Source organism: Sus scrofa, chromosome 16 (genome assembly GCF_000003025.6).
Source record: "Sus scrofa isolate TJ Tabasco breed Duroc chromosome 16, Sscrofa11.1, whole genome shotgun sequence".
Taxonomy (NCBI): Eukaryota; Metazoa; Chordata; class Mammalia; order Artiodactyla; family Suidae; genus Sus; species Sus scrofa.
In genome coordinates this window covers 21,414,585-21,432,324 of record NC_010458.4, presented here as the reverse complement: position 1 = coordinate 21,432,324, position 17,740 = coordinate 21,414,585, and the positions used below count along the sequence as shown (strand labels likewise).

General features: G+C 34.2%; 1 protein-coding gene across 11 annotated transcripts in view; it reads left to right on the top strand.

Moving 5' to 3' along the window:
- The window catches only part of LMBRD2 (LMBR1 domain containing 2), a 60,609-nt gene that overhangs the window by 30,652 nt on the left and 12,217 nt on the right, over positions 1-17,740 (top strand). For 4 of the 11 annotated variants that reach the window (XM_013990625.2, XM_013990626.2, XM_021076987.1 and 1 more), the window contains 6 exons: positions 547-644; positions 3,999-4,102; positions 5,293-5,339; positions 7,274-7,379; positions 9,413-9,542; positions 10,459-16,425. In XM_013990625.2, coding sequence (XP_013846079.1) covers positions 547-644; positions 3,999-4,102; positions 5,293-5,339; positions 7,274-7,379; positions 9,413-9,542; positions 10,459-10,543 — 570 coding nt within the window. In that variant the 3' untranslated portion in view covers positions 10,544-16,425. Of the gene's footprint in view, positions 1-546; positions 645-3,998; positions 4,103-5,190; positions 5,340-7,273; positions 7,380-9,412; positions 9,543-10,458; positions 16,426-17,740 lie in introns of those variants that run through there. The other 7 variants (XM_021076990.1, XM_021076991.1, XR_002339768.1 and 4 more) reach the window with 6 other exon arrangements.

Below are 17,740 nucleotides of genomic sequence, written 5' to 3'. Positions count from 1 at the left end.
AGACCCGGCTTGGATCTGACATTGCTGTGGCTGTGGCGTAGACCAGTTGCCACAGATCCTATTTGACTCCTAGCCTGGGATCTTCCATATGCCATGGGTGAGGCCCTATGTAAAATAGACATATAACGTATGAGTTTAAGGTTTACAACATAAGGTATGTATTGTAAAGTGATTACCACGATGAGTTTAGTTAACATTCATCCTTTCACAGTTATAATTTCTTGTGATGAGAAGTTAAAAATTAGTCTATTTAGTGCTTTATTTCTACTTTTTTACTTTTTTTTTTTTTTTTTTTTTTTTTGCTCTACCTGTGGCATGTGGGAAATTCTTGGGTCAGGGATCAAACCTAACCCACAGCAGTGACCAAAGCCACTGCAGTGACATCGCTGGATCCTTAATCTGCTATGCCATAAGAGAACTCCTCATTTCTTTTTTGAAAACTACAAATTCATTGATATAAATGGTTATGAGCAAATTGTCTAATGATGAAAAAAAAAGAAAGATATAGAACTGTACTAATTTAACTTAATTTTTCTTGTTCCTCAGATTATGGGTTCCATGAAAGTTTTATCCTTTATTGCAGATGGGTTCTATATATATTATCCTATGTTGGTGGTAATTCTCTGCATTGCTACTTATTTTAGGTAAGAAACTTAACGTCATTTATTTTTCCACATACTCTTAGTCTGATTTGGATGTCTTTTCTCCTTAAAGCTCTTTTAAATCACTGGTTGAGTTTTTGTTGTTTGTTTTATTGTAAATTTGGGGATGCCAGGGATAGTTTAAAGGGATTGCTTGAGTGATTGGGTTAGGTTCTCCCTCTGAAGACATTTTCAAGAAAAAGAGAGAGAGAGCTATTCTATTACAAGTATTTTGTTAGTCACAAAGTGATAGGATTAGTTACAAAATGTTAACTCTAAGTCTTGGCCTTTGATACTGGCTGACAATGTAGCTTATAAAACACCCCATGCCCGTTTTCTATCTGGTAACATAAATTGGTCTTAGGGTTTTCCCCACAGTCATTTTGGGGTTTCTAGATGCTTCAGATCATAGCCAGCACAAAGGTCAGGTGAGGAGCAGTTGTATTTAGGCAGTACAGGGCTGCTCTTTTTTGTCTTTTTTTTTTTTTTTTTTTTTTTTTTTTTGTCTTTTTGCCATTTCTTGGGCCGCTTCCACGGCACATGGAGGTTCCCAAGCTAGGGGGTCTAATCGGAGCTGTAGCCACCAGCCTATGCCAGAGCCACAGCAATGCGGGATCTGAGCCGTGTCCGTGACCTACACCACAGCTCACGGCAATGCCGAATCGTTAACCCACTGAGCAAGGGCAGGGATCGAACCCTCAACCTCATGGTTCCTAGTTGGATTTGTTAACCACTGCCCCACACAGGAACTCCAGGGCCGCTTTTTTTATAGAATCCAAAAAGGTGGTAGAATCTTGGCGGAGGTAAAACTTAAAAGGAGTTAAAGGACAAGGGTGCTTGGCTTCTCACACCCTGTCTTCCCTACTTCCGCATGTCAGGTGCCTTCCTCTTGCAGTCTGCCTACCACCCTCATTGCTGCTTAAGTGCTCCATGACACACCAAAAGTGCCACTTAATGAAAACTTTACTGATAGTAAGTTTTATCCAACCGCTTTTCATTTAAATCTTCCAATACCATTATAGAGTTATCATAAATAATATATGTGTTCTAACAGTAGAGTATTGAGTAAACAGACAAATCTTGTTCAAGATAAATTCTCTACTGATTTTTTAGAAACATCTATATTTTACCTTTTCATAAGTAAAGGAGCTAAAGGATTATAATTTAAAATAAAACTGTTAATACGAACTGATGAAAAAATCTAATATTTTCAGTTTTTTTCCCATAAGGTAGAAAAGACAGATGCTTATACTATGAAAATGATGTATTAAAGGAAAGAGACCAGTCATCCTTTGAATGTCTAAAACTAAATTTTTATTATATGCTTACTCATTTTAAAAGTTTATAAACTGCAGTTGGAACATTAAGACCTTGTGATGTGTAAATCATGTCTTCTTAGGTTAGTAGTTACATTGGTAAGATTAGCATTTCTTCTTATCTTATTAGGTTGTTATATGGATCAAGGAATAGATGGGTGGGATAGTGGCTTGGCAATTATAAAATCTTAAACAGATATAAGGATTATGTCAAAAAGGAAAATTGTTAAACTTAAAAATAATTCCTTAAAAATGTTGTTTTATAGTTAAGATAAACTTTGAGTGCCAATTTGTCATTAAGGGGAAAAAAGATCATATTTTTCAATTTTCAAACTATAAAGATAGGTATTCTGTTATAGGAGTATGCAGAGCAATGCCTCATTGACATTTCAGTGGTAACTTGACTTTATAGGTCAATTTTCCTTTGAAATGCATCCATAATTAGTCTAATTCCCATATAACTAGCCACACAGCCATACCCAGAGCTAATATTCATGTGTAACTGCCTGGAGAGTGTAAAGCTGTTTTCTGACACTTTAGAAACGTCTAAGACCTTCCCAGAGACAGTAATCTAGTTGGGACTTCATATCCTGGAGTCTCGTATTTTCGCACGATATGAAAATGGTAAGGGAATATTTAAAGTCACAGAATTAGCATGACCACCCACCTGAAACCCCAGTTTTACTCACTGGTAGGTCATACCAAACATTCTTTATGTATTCAAACAAGCAGATACTTTATGAACTAGCCAGATTTTTTCATATCACTAATGTAAAATGGGAAATCTTCACTTTTTAAAAGTTGTTTCATTGTCTTCCCTTCCTCCTAACACACATAATGCACTTGTGTGTATATACACGCAGCACACTCCTTCTCTGCCTTCTCTCTCCTTCTTCCTCTCTCCATCTTGCTCCACGTGTGGTATTTAGGCTTCTGTACAAGTACATCAGTGAAAAAGTTTGAAAACTGAGGTAATGGAAAGAACTTGTCTTTGTTTTTTCTTGGACTGAAATTCTCAGCTCTAAAATTTATTAATTGATCTTTAGCAAAATATTTCATTCCCCAGCCTCTGTTTCCTTATCTGTAAAGTGATATTTATCTCTTAGAATTATAGTAAGAATTAAATAAGAGAGTATCTGTAAATTGTCTGATGCATAAAAGGAGTTTAGCAAATATTAATCCTTCCCTCATGTGTCATATTTTGTGAGTATTCCCATCCTGCACAACAATGAAGTTTAAAGTAAATACCAAATTAGATGCAAAATGAGAGCCCCAAGAGAAGATATAGTAATCAGTTCTGAGTTTATAATAACATTTATTTGAATAGAATTGACTAGTTATCAGGATTAAAAAATAGAATATGAAAATCAATTTGCATAATTAAGACTTTGTAAACCACAATATTCTACACTTGTAAATACTGTGTTTTTGTATTTTCAGTATTAAAATTGCTGTTTGAGGTGTTCCCATTGTGGCCCAGCAGGTTAAGTACCTGATGTAGGCTCGTGAGGATGTGGCTTCAGTCCCTGGCCTCCCTCAGTGGGTTAAGGGTGTGGCATTGCTGCAGGCTATGTCATACATGCATCTCAGATCCAGTGTTGCTGTATGGTATAGATCTCAGCTGTAGCTCTGATCCCTAGCCTGGGAACTTACATATCCCGCAAGTGCAGCCATAAAAAGAAAAAAAAAAAGAATTGCTATTTGAATATAAGAAAAGAATAAATTGCTTTTGTATTATAGACATTGTTTAGCATCCTGGTATAATAATCTTCTGAAAGTATGCTAATGGCCTAACAATTTGATCTGTAAGAAATCTGAGTACAGTGCATATACCATGGTCAATGGAGTACTGGGCATTTAAGCGTCTTAGAAAGAGAAGGAAGTACTTCTTAAAGAAAGGCAAATGTAGCTCTGTGTAACCTGACATGATAACTAGCAATAAAACATAGTCTTCTTTAGGGTGAAAGTACTTAAAGAACAATTTGTCTCAATATTTACAGTGTGAAATATGCTTATCTTTTTGAAAATCTACTTTTACTAGCTTGGGAACTCGTTGTTTGAATCTACTTGGTTTCCAGCAGTTCATGGGAGATAATGATATGACATCAGACTTAGTTGATGAAGGAAAAGAATTAATCAGACGAGGTAAGATTTGTCTTTTAAAATAAATGAAGTGAAAGTGCTAAGACTCCAAGTACAAAATTAATGTTTGTATAATTTGTAGTTTTTAATCTTAGAAATTACAAACTAATGTGTTTTAGCTAAAATTCTACATAAAGCATAGCAAAAATAATTTGAAAACATAAATGATTGTTTCATCTGTTCTTAAGAAATTGCGCAGCAGAGATTATTAATATGTCTGCAACTAAATAATACCCTTGTTTGGTGTTGGAATCATTTTCCTGTTTGCCTTGAAATAAATTTGCCAAGTTAAATATAATTATAAAACTCATTAAAGAATGGCTTTAATGCTGTATAGGAAATCATTCAAACCAAGGCTAGTTTTTAGAATGTGCTGATTGTTAACAACCTGTTAGAATACATGGGACTCTACTAGAACCTAATCTCAAAAGTGAATATATCAAATTTCCTGATGTTAGAGTGGATGGTAGAATGGGGGGGGGAGAACAACAACACTTGAGTTTTTGGGACATTGGTTCTTAGACATTCTCCCTACTTGGGTCTGGGGTTTTTCGTGTGATCTTATTTGAATGTCAGGCAGAATGTGTTATGACTCTAAGATAAGCTACTATGGCCTTCACATGCTTCACAGGAAGGTGGTGTCTAATGAATGTTATAGTTCTACCGCTTTTTGCATTAATTAGACTTCATCTGGAGTATCCAGTCCTGGGTTAGATTTTCAAGAGTAAGACTGAGAAGTCAGAAGGAATTTAGAGAAGGATAGCCAGAATGATAAGTCTGTAAGGGCATACCTTACAGAAAAAACAAAAAAACAAAAAAACCAGTGGTTATATAGTCAGAAGAGAGTAATGAAAAAGACTTTTAAGTAGAAAGAAATATGAACTTAATTTAGAAGATAAGACATAGAGAAAAAGATAAGTTACAGAGAAACAAATTTTAAGTCACCATGGAGAAGTACTTCTTCCTCAATAAAACTATGTAGATAGAGCCTAAAAGGCCATCTCCAACAGCAGTAGAGAAGATATTCTTTATGGAGTTAGGTGACCTCTCTGGTTCCTTCCGATAATAACCTATTACCTTTGACTTTGTAGTAATTTAAAGGAAATTGGTCATAGCTGATACCTTTACTTCAGTTACTCTACATGTAATTAAACCATGTTAAACCAAATTTGAGACCACTTTTCTGTCTCTAGAGAAGAGAAAAAGGCAACGGCAAGAAGAAGGTGAAAATCGAAGAAGAGTAAGTACAGTACTTACTAAATTGCTGTAGCCTAAAGATTAATGGTGAAATATCCTAAGAATATTATTGATTTAGAATAATTGGTTAAAGACCAAAGAATAGTGGAAAAATGACATAGGATATATTTTTACAGAAAGTAGTTTCAGATGTACATGCTAGGTATCCTGTCAGACCTTTTCTTTATATATACATATATATATATATATATTTTTTTTTTTTTTAAACTAGAGTTTATTTACAATGTGGTGGCAATTTTGTCAGACCTTTTCCAAAAAGTCATTAGTAATAAACTGCTTCATGTCCAAGATCTGTTTCTTTCCTAAGGTAGATCCAGGTGCTCAGTTTTTTGAATACATGAATAACTTTATTCCTATAAAGATATTTTGATTGCTTTAAAATTATGCTATTTTGGATAGTATGACATTAATTTTATTCTGCTTTAATTTTTCTGTAGTCTTTTTAGGCAAAATAACCTCCTACAGAATGAGAAGGCAAAAGATGCAAAAAGTCTGGTCATAGTTACCACAAATTTTCAAAATCTGAGTGGTCCATACTGGCAAAGTGAAGACTCAGGAGACATGATAGTTGTCTTTGTTTGTTGTATAAAGGGAGACTTGTTCTTTGTTTCAGAAGACATAACTAGAACCAAAGAGTGGAAGTTACTGGAGATAGAGGTCACCTCTCTGGGAAAACTTCCATGGTTTATACCAAAATTGCAACAGGATAGGAGTTCCTGGCATGGCTCAGTGGTTAACAAACCTGACTAGCATCCATGAGGACTTGGGTTCGATCCCTGGCCTCATTCAGTGGGTTAAGAATCCAGCATTGCCGTGAGCTGTGGTGTGGGTCGCAGATCCCAAGTTACTGAGGCTGTGGCGTAGGCCTGCAGTTACAGCTCTGATTAGACCCCTAGCCTTGGAACCTCCATATGCTGCAGATGTGGGTGGCCCTAAAAAGCAAACAATCAATCAAACAAACAACAACAACAAAAATTGCAACAGGATAATCACATAGAAATTCCCATGTCTTCTAGTAGAGAGCCAAGTAGCATCTGGCATGGCTATTTTAGAATGAAACCCTGCACTGCATGGGAGATTAAATTAGGGCCTCTAAAGTTCCTTTCAATTCTAAGAATTTAATGAGTAGAATCCGAGGTAATATGGTTGTAGTGCAGCTAAGACACAGTGTCATGTGAATCATTACCTAAGTATATTTGTATACAACTCTGATTTTGCTATCAGGAAATGACTTTTTCAGAGTTCCTATCGTGGCTCAGCGGAAACGAATCTGACTAGTGTCCATGAGGACACAGGTTCAGTACCTGGCCTCGCTCAGTGGGTTAAGGATCTGGCATTGCCGTGAGCTGTGGTGTAGGTCACAGACATAGCTTGGATCTGGTGTTGCTGTGGCTGTGGTGTAGGCCAGTGGCTTCAGCTCTTATTTGACCCCTAGCCTGGGAACATCCATATACTGCAGGTGCAGCCCTAAATAGATAAAAAAAGAAAGGACTTTTCAGGACTCTAAGATTTGTTTTTTGTTTTTTGGTTTTTTTTTTTTTTTGGTGGAAGAAAATTTTGTTAACATCTCATTTACTGTCATGAATTATTGTAACTCTTACATGGTCAAAGTCACTTTATCATAGTTGTAATGTTATTTTGACATTTTAGAATTCAATAACTTAATTATAGCTAGCAAAGTTGTCTGTAAATGTCTATTCACATTAAGGTTGATAACTATTAAAATCATGTGGAGATAAGAAAATTATTGATCTATGATTTTTAAAGACACTGCTAATTATACTGATTATCTGATGAATTTCTGATGAAAAAGAATTTGATTATATCATTCTATGTATATAATCTGTTAACACTGATTAATTATTTTCTGACTGTGTGTGTTCTTGTCTTATATATGTATTTGTGTTTCTTTCCTAGGAATGGAAAGAACGTTATGGTCACAGTAGAGAAGATTCCACTAGAAACAGGAATGTTCATGTTGACCCAAAAGAATCAAACTTCTCAGATATTAGTACCAACAGATGTAAGTAATTTGTTGTCTAGTTTTCTTAGAAATTTTTTCCTTATGCTTGCTTGCATAGAGACTGAGGACTGGGTTACCCATTCAGAAATGCCTGTATAGAACTATTAAATGTGTTTCTGTAGTGACTTTTCTTTTTCATCCCTCAGTGAATAGGAGGAAGAAGACACTCAAATATGCATTCTGGTAGGAGAAGGAGATGTCAAATGAATAGTTATAAAACTTTTTCAGGAGTTCCCGTCGCGGTGCAGTGGTTGACGAATCCGACTAGGAACCATGAGGGTTTGATCCCTGGCCTCGCTCAGTGGGTTAATGATCCGGCGTTGCTGTGAGCTGTGGTGTAGGTCGCAGACACGGCTTGGATCCCGTGTTGCCATGGCTCTGGCATAGGCTGGTGGCTACAGCTCCGATTCGACCCCTAGCCTGGGAACCTCCATATGCCATGGGGGTGGCCCAAGAAATGGCAAAAAGACAAAAACAAAAACAAAAAAAAAAAACAAACTTTTTCAATCTAAAAGAAGCATGCTCATATTTGGGGTTTAGGAAGATGAATTTGACATCTATATGAAGCATGATTTCAGGAAAGTGAAACATAGAAAGCAGTTTGCTATCTGTTTTAGTAATACAGTCCAAAAATGATGAGGGTATAAAGTAAGCAGTGACCCTGGAGATGAAGAAGAAAGGATGTGTTTGGATAAGATGTAAGGCAGAAGAAATAGGAGAAAGCCAAAGTTTCAATTAAAGCTAGAATATAGAGGCAAGATTCTCTGAAGAGATTTGGAAGCTTATCATGGATTTGGAGTTTACGGAGTGGAAGATCTGGAAGTATAGGAGAATGGTTAAGAGAAGACAACCTGGCATGTAGTAGGCAGTATTTGCTAATTAATGAGAGAAATTATGAAGGACAGAGTCCACAAATTTAAGGCAAAACTTTTGCCTTAAGTTTTCAAAAAGAACTATGTTATAGTTAGGTTTTTTTTTTTTTTTAAATTGAAGTATAGTTGATTTACAATGTTGTGTTAGTTCCCAGAGTGATTCAGTTATACACACACACACACACACATAAACATACATATATATTCTTTAGTAGATTATTTTTCCATTATTAGAGGATATTGAATACAGTTCCCTGTGCTATACAATAGGACCTTACTTTTTATCTGTTTTATATGTAGAGTAGTATGTGTCTCCTAATTCCAACTCCTAATTTTTCCGTCCCTGACCACCCATTCGCCTTTTGGTAACCATAAATTTATTTTCTGTCTGTGAGTCTATTTCTGTTTTGTAAAGAAGTTTACACCAGTAAGATAGTTATTGGACTGCTCATAATAACATTATGAAAATTCAGGTTATTTATAAAGAAAACCCCTTTCACATAGAGAAGAGAGAGTTAGTTTTCTAGATCTGTGCTGACCAGGATGACCATAAATGACCATTAGCCACATATGGCTGTTGAAAATTTGCAGTGTAGCTGTGTTGTAATGAAAATATTTTTTATATATTGCCTTAAACATATTAAAATTGATTTCACAGTTTCTTTTTTACTTTCTTAATGTGGCTACTAGAAAACTTAAAAGTAAATATGGGGCTTGCAGTTTATTTCTGTTGGACATTACTGTCCTCAACTCTTGCCTCATAGGAGAAAGACTCCAGCCTCTCTTGAAGACTTCGAGTTGCTTACACCTTAAGGAAAATCCTAGCAAGAAATGAAATGTAGCAAGCCCTGGATTCACTGTGAAACCAACTGTAACTTGATTTGATATGAAAAATTTCACTGTTATTAGACCATAGTTAAATATTAAGTCTGATGGTAGCTGCTCTTAAGCTTAGACTGACTACAAGGGAGAACGTTTCTTTGTTATTTTCTATTGTACTTTTAGTCATTTTAATATGATTTTAAGGTAACCATGTAGTTATCTTTTCTTGATGTTTTCACAATCAAAAGTCAGATCCTTTATAATCTCCACTTTCCTTATGTCCATAGAATGTGACCCATAAAGACAATAGAAGGTAATTTATTTTTTCTTCCTTTGCAGCAGCATCCAAATATACTAGGGCTAGTAATAGGACTGAAAGGGACCGAATAGAACTTCTCCAAGATGCAGAACCTTTGGATTTTAATGCAGAAACATTCACTGATGATCCTCTTGAATCTGAATCAGAAAGGTAAGTTCCAGCTGTGTCATTTTGGCTCTAGCATTCCTCTGAAATTTTAATAACATTCTGACTTGATGAGATAAATACACATAAGGAAAATTTTCATTTTTACTACTAATAAAAAGCATATTAATGATCCTTGATACCTTTTTATGCCTCCTGATGCTTTTATATGTAAAAAATTATAGCATCCAGTAGTGGTAGTTGAAATTAGTAGCTTCCTAAGTATACTAGTGGTACTATAAAGAAGAAAGAATTAAAATCAATAGACAGAATCTTGACAATGTTTATATGACTGTTTCTGACAATCCTGTTTATGAAATGTATCATATTTAGCAATAGTTATGTAAGTATAACTGTAATACTATTCTAAGCACTTTAGCAGCAGTAATTATGTTTTATGGTTGTAAATCCAATTGGATTTTAATCCAGAGAGGCTCAGGCATTTACCTTACAAGGTTCTACAACTTGCAGATGAGAGTCAGGCTTTTATAACTCAGGACTCTGACTATGGATTCTGTGCTTTTAGCCATTATACTATGTAGAAATAATTAAGTAAAAAGCAAAACATCATATACATGAAGCTATTTGCTATAGGATTACCTATAAATAGCAAAAAAGTTAGAATATTCTCTTTATTTCAACAATCTAGAGTAGTTATTAAATCTCTTAGGTTTCATGATGTCACATCTCCCACCCCATTCTTTTTACTTTCTCACCCTGCCATGTGTGTCATATGTCATAGACTCTAAAACATTTGTTGGTTGATTTACAATTAGGCAAATCCCTTTGAAATAACATCCTTGGAAAATTTTAAATTTCTGATTTCAGCTACTGAATAGGTTTTACAGTGCTTACATTCGTAGCCATTTCCTTTTAATGTATCCTTGTTTTTCTTTTTCCTTTATTATTTTTGTTGCCTCAGATCATTTCTTTATCCAACTTGCAGGTATCAACCTGATGGACGATACCTTTCAATGTCTCGCACCAGAATATTTGATGATGTTTAAAGTCTGTAAGAATTTATGGAATAATAACCAAGATCAACACATAAGTTCAGTCTTTAAGAACATCTGTATGCCCTAAAATTTACACTGAACTCTCAATGAAAAGTGTCAGGGTAAAAAAAAGGCACTAAAAATTAATTATATCTTAGTAATAATGGTTTTTGTTCATCAATAGAATATCATCTTTTCTAATAGGATTTATCACATACCATTCCTGAAATGTCTGCCTTAGAAGTACAGTTACAGGGGAAGGTTTTATTTCATGATAAAGATCAGTTGAAAACATGAAGTTCAGTTTGTTTTAGATTGGTTTTTCTTTCAGGAAAACAGTTTTAAAGGTCCAAGCAAGCCATAAGATATAAATGAATAATATTACGCAGTTTCATTATTGTGATCTACATTCTTGCTGTTTCTAAACAATATGTTGATCCTTTATTTCCCAAAGAGATCGAGACCTCTAATAATAAGCATATTTACAAAACCCATGTCTTAAAACAAGGCTTATTTATCAGATATAACTGAATGTAGAAAGCTTTTTCAACTCTGTATGCAAATTAGTGAGGTTTTTGCATGTTTAATTAAGATTATACTTCAACTGATGTTTCTTCAGCATGTATACTATAATCAGGTGATGAATTATCTTTCAGTCCTTTGTAGAAACTGGAAATTGTCTTATGCTTTTGGTATTGCTTTGTAAAACATTTTGACTTCGGAGAGAAGTGTTCATCTTTACCATTTAGTATATTGATTTAAGTGTTGATCATTCCATTCAAGGAGAATCATAATTATAAATGGTAAATAGTGAGGGTTTTTTTTTTTTTAATAGAGTCTCACAAAATTCTCTACTTTCTAAAGGTGCCTGTTTAATGCCTTTTGAAAAAGAACATCTGGTTATTCAAATGTAAAAAAGTGATCCATTTACTGTTAAATTGTGGTTAACAATAAACTTAACCTTATAAGCCACTTAAATTGTTGTTTACAGCAAACAGAAAACTATTTTAGAATGGAGATGTCTAAGAACTTGTTGGTTAAACATGATATTATTTTAAATTCCATTTTTTAAACTTTGTGTTTAGGCCAGAGTTAGGTATTATATTTTAAATAATCAAGTGTTTTATTGTACAGTGAATATAGTTGAGGACAGCATGTTTGCAGAGAGTTTTTATGTCCCTGAAATGTTTGCAACTCTTAGAGAATCCATACTATGAGTTCACCCAGTGGTGATTGTACTTGAGCTTGCCCTTGGCCATCTTAGTTTGCCACCTATTATCCTGCACAACTTTTAGTAGTGCTCTTTCTCATTCTTAAGAATCCCAATTTGGAGATGAATTAAATAGTCACCCTGACAGTTTGATTATATGTTTCTTGAAGGTAATTTTTCCCTGAATCATAATTTCATAATTTTTATTTTCCTCTTTACTTAGTGTTATGTAAATTTTATATAAGATGCAGTTTTATGCAGATACTGAAAGGACTAGTGTATCATCCCAATTACCTGATTTTCTTAAATTGTTATGGTCTTTGAGATTAGATCCCCTTTAAAATAATTATCAGTGGATAGATTTCACTCTCAATTGAAGATTATATAACTGCCCATTTAAGAACATATGACACATACAGCCTTTTTATTGTGAAATGTAGTCAGAGCAGTAGGCCAGGAGCAGATAATTTAACACTGTAATTTCATGATTGACCACTGAAACCTTGGGCAAATCGTGTAGCCTTTCAGTGCCTCAGTTTCTTCATTTTCAAAGTGAAGATGATACTTGCTATTTACCAACTGATCTACCTCACAAAGCTATTGTGAGGGTACTAAGTTTATATAGTGGAGTTGAAAAAGACAAAATAAGTTGTTAGTCATGCTGGTTTTCCACTAGGTAGTATTTGAAGGTATTGGTTGGGAAAAGGATCACCCCAGAAAGGGGTCCAGTCTCTTATTATTACGGAGAATCTTACAGGTCCCCATAGCAACAACTTGTTTTGAAATAATTAATCAAAATACTGTGAAAATAATGTTGTTTTATTATTTAGTCTTTGGGTTTACTTTGGAATATTTAAGTATAATGTTTCTCATCAGATTTTATCATGGAACTCAGATGCTATTGTAGAAGTGGAAAAATGATCAAATTACTTTTATAACTTAACAATAAGATAGGAGTTCCTGTGGTGGCGCAGTGGTTACCAAATCTGACTGGGAACCATGAGGTTGCAGGTTCGATCCCTGCCCTTGCTCAGTGGGTTAAGGATCCGGCGTTGCCGCGAGCTGTGGTGTAGGTCGCAGACGTGGCTCGGATCCTGTGCTGCTGTGGCTCTGGCGTAGGCCAGCGGCTATAACTGCGATTCGACCCCTAGCCTGGGAACCTCCATATGCTGCAGGAGCGGCCCAAGAAATGGCAAAAAGACAAAAAAAAACAAAAAAACCCAATACTCTAAGATAAATCAATAGAAGTATTTAAAGGAAACGTATACTTTCCTTTATTATTACATTTTTATGATTATAATAATTAAAGTATATATACTACATCACAAACAATATAGATCCCTTTATGACTTTTGGAGTTATTTCCAAAGTAATTTTTGGTTGTTTAAGTGACCCAGAGTATGTGACTAAATTTTAAGCAGAATTTATCTTACAGGATTTCATATATGATCATATAGGAAGGTTACCTGGCTGGGTAAGTCTGTGTTTAGAAGTAATAATTTAACCCTGGAACACTAAGAGTTTATTGCTGGGGAACTAAATTAATATTTGTTAAGCCATCTTGTGTACAATAATTGTAATAAGAACAAAAGTTTTCTGTTTTGAGAAGCTTGTTAAAATGTAATAACATCTACTGCAAAATATTAACTACTGAATTCATACACTTCACATGTAAAGTGTATTTCTTGAAGAATTACTTCCAGCAATTACCTTTTGATGTGTTTCTTTTTTAAAAAAATTTAATGAAAGTATAGTTGATTTACATAATAATAGGTATCTGGTTAAATTGTCCAAATTATTTTTCTAAATAATTGTTAGGTAAGGATAGTTAGTAAGCCAGTAATTCAAAATAACCAACCGTTGCAAAAAAAATAAATAATAACAATAATCTAGTAATTTCATGAATCTATAAATTGCTAATTAATATTTTTACTATATCATTACTACATTAATTATTTGTTATCAGTAGAGCATTTTTGTAAAAATGATTATTAAAAATTATCAGAATTTGTTATCTTACTAAATGATCACAAGGGCTTTGTAATAATTTCATCACACAAGAGGCCCTCATTTCACAAGAATGCTAAGAACTAAATCAGAACAGTTGAAGGTTTTTCAATTTATAAAGAATAGATCAGAGAATTTGACAATCAAAACTTTCCAAAAAAAATGCTGCCAGTTGATTTGTTTTGGGACTCTACTATTTGATTAGATTATTAGTTCTTAAATTTATGCTGGTTCTGTACCCAAATGAAATTAAATGTGGACGAGAAAGTCAATGTGTATGTTTTTTAAGTATACTTTAGAATATTAATGAAGGAATTTCATTGATGTATAGTAGCAAGCCTCATTTTTCATGCCTTTAGTAGATTTAGGGAATGTCCTTGATTTTTTGTGTTCATTAGTATTTTAAAGGAAAAAGAAACTTTCCATAATTGTAATTCATACTGTTCAGTAATGTGAGTCTTATACTTGTGATTTGAATGGGTCATGCATGAAAATCACAAGAATAAATACATTTGCACTATGAGGCAAAACATGTCCCTGAAAAATCTTAACATACTTGAATCTCAAGTGTAGTGGATCGTATGATATTAAATTCTGAATGTTAAGAAGTAAATGGATTTAGAAATTTTATCTTTTCTTCGTTCTTCCCTCATTCCTTTTATACCTTGCTTCCTTTTTGAAGCCTCTTTATAGTATGACTTATAAATGTGCTGACATTTTTTTTTCTTGTTTGTTTTGTGTGCACGTTGTTTTTGATGATCAGTATACTCAAAAGGTAGTAGTTCTGACTACAGATCCCACTACTTGAATAGCATTATTGCACTTAAAGTAGTGAAACAGATTTTGCTAGGCAACTAAGCAATGTCAGAAGATAAATGTCACATATGCTAGCTCAGTGTATTGTCTTTTTTACTGTGGCATGTCAGTAAAATAAGTTATTCTCAATGTAATGTTTTTGCATAAAATTAGATTTGCAAAAACAGTGATTGTTAAAAATCAAACAAACCCCAAACTTTAAGAACCTTGAGACTTCTTTTTATGAAAAGGAATTCATAAATAATGTACATCATTATCAAAGTTTTCATTAGGAGAGGTTGGAACAATACAAGAGGGTTACAGAGGCCTTCTGAAGAATGAATTCCCTATCTATGGATACTTCTTTCCTGCTCATAGAACTGGAAAACTAGACAGTGTTATTCCCTGTACTAACTCCTATAGACCAGCCCTATGAGCCATCTCCAGTAGAGCATCTCCCTATGAGCCAACTTCGTCACTAGCCCTGTGCCATCATCCCCAGTCCCCTTGTGATGGGAACACTCACCCTTAATTCTTTTCATATGCAGCCCAGTTTTCCTAGAATTTTATTTCCGTTTTCAAAGATTTGTCCATTGAGGTTGATTGAAACTTGCCATAATTTAAAATTTGTCAATAAAGCAAGAATATTAGCATATTCCTCTTCTCAGAGATATCCTGAAAGACATTGGTTTTTTTAACATACTTTCTAGGGAGAATTAATTTTCTTCCCATGAAAATCTTTTCTTTTGTGATTATCTTGATTTCAAATCATTTTACAAAAGGAGGCTTTCGCTGTACTTTGCACAAGAGTAGGAAGAGTATTTTACTGTGGCAGACAAATGTAAAGTCATAATTTGTTAATCTGACTCTACAGCACCATTTTGAGTTGGTATAATTGATATGAATCTTACCAACCTAATCACTTAGAGCTGTATTTCAAAAAAATGCTGGCTAGCATCTTCCCTACTTATTACACCAAGTTGTAGGGGAGAGACTGTGTATTTTTTTTTAAAGCAATCCAATGGATTTGTTTTTGTCTGTATTTTGAACACAACTTGAAAGATTTTTCTCATTTAGAAGACAGAAAGCATGTGGACCTGTCTTTTAAGTTACTGTAATCTAATATATATATTTATAAATTATAGCATTGGAAAAAAGAGCTCTAATATTGATGTTGTTACTTCCTGGTATTTAATTTTTATAAAATGTTTTTATAATTAATTATAGTATTGCTTTTAAGTAGAAAAACTTTCTCAAATAAGTTCTGCCCAGAACCTTTTTCCTTGGGGCAATATTCTTAAATTTAGTAGTCCAGTATGAATTTGAAATAGTCCTACATCTCTTCAGTGTCTTTTTATGTATACCAGTACCAAGCAAAGTATACCAAAAGCCTAATTTCTGTGTTGCATTAATAAAATACTTGTTATTTATCTAATTCAGTGGATTAGGTAAAATAGAAGATAACCTTTTCAAATGTGCATCTGATCATAATTTTCAAAATGTTCATTATGTTCATCTTTGGTGCAGTATGCCAAATTCGTCTTTAAATCTTTATATTCTTGGTATGTAATGGCAAATGTTTTCTTTTTTGACCAGTGGGTTGTAGATTTAACTATTTTTTTCTGCAGATTCTCACTACATTTTCAAATATGTATTTGGAAAAACCTGCAAAGTGCTACCTATAAGGAAGTTAGCATCTTTGGCCTTATCTATGCATAATGTTCTTCAGTTTGGTTTTGACAAACTCATGGACTTGAAGTCGCTTTGTAGTATTTTAATTTATTGTGATGTAATGAATTTTTTGAAATGTTTATTTGGCTAGCTGTTAAAATATAGGAAATTATGTAGCTTTGCATGAAATAAAGTACATTTCTACACATTACTAAGAAGTTTGTGGATTATTTATGTGTTTTACTTCATACCATCTTTGAGATTAAACTTTTTTTTTTTGGTCGTTTTTGCCATTTCTTGGGCCGCTCTCGTGGCATATGGAGGTTCCCAGGCTAGGGGTCTAATCAGAGCTGTAGCTGCCAGCCTACGCCAGAGACACAGCAACGCAGGATCTGAGCCGCGTCTGTAACCTACACCACAGCTCACGGCAATGCCGGATCGTTAACACACTGAGCAAGGGCAGGGATCGAACCCACAACCTCATGGTTCCTAGTCAGATTCGTTAACCACTGCGCCACGACGGGAATTCCTGAGATTAAACTCTTAAGTAGACTGAGGAATATTATGTCCCTTAAAATTTATTAATCAGTATTACAAAAGAAATGTTTTAAGACAAGTAATTAAATACAGATGCTTTTAAGTCCCACATAACTTTACCTTGTGTTTATAATTAAAATAAGCAATTGTTATACAAATTAAAGCAGAAATCAGTGAAATTGAAAACAGGAAAATATAAAGAAAATCAGTGAAACAAAAATTGAGTGTTTTTGAAAAGATCAATAAATTTGATGAAATTCTAGCCAGGCTGATCAAGAAAACAAAACTGAGAGTTGCTTTCCTATGTACCAAAAGGAACAATTGAAATTTGAAATTAAAAACACAATATCAGAGTTCCCGTTGTGGCTCAGTGGTTAATGAATCCAACTAGGAACCATGAGGTTGTGGGTTCGATCCCTGGCCTCTATCAATGGGTTAAGGATCTGGCATTGCCATGAGCTATGGTGTAGGTGGCAGAAGCTGCCCGGATCCCGAATTGCTGTGGCTCTGGCATAGGCCAGCAGCTACAGCTCCAATTAGACCCCTAGCCTGGGAACCTCCATATGCCACAGGTGTGGCCCTAGAAAAGATAAAATAAATAAATAAAAATAAAAACACAATATTACTTATATTAGTCCTAGCTAATGCAATAAGATAAGAAAAGGAAATAAAAGATAAACAGATTTGGAAGGTATAAATAAAACTGTGTTTGGAATTACTGTCTTTATAGTAATCCGAAACAAATGATTAAGAAAAAAAAAACCTCCTGGAATTAATAAGTGATTATAGCAAGTATTCAGGATGTAAGATTTTAAGACAAAAGTTAATCACTTTCCCCTTTACCAGGAAAGGAATTTGAAATTAAAACAATGTGATCCTGCAATCCCACTCCTGGGCATACATCCAGAGAAACCATAATTCAAAAAGATACATATACCCCAATGTTCACTGTAGCACTTTTTACAATAGCCAAGACATGGAAGCACCTT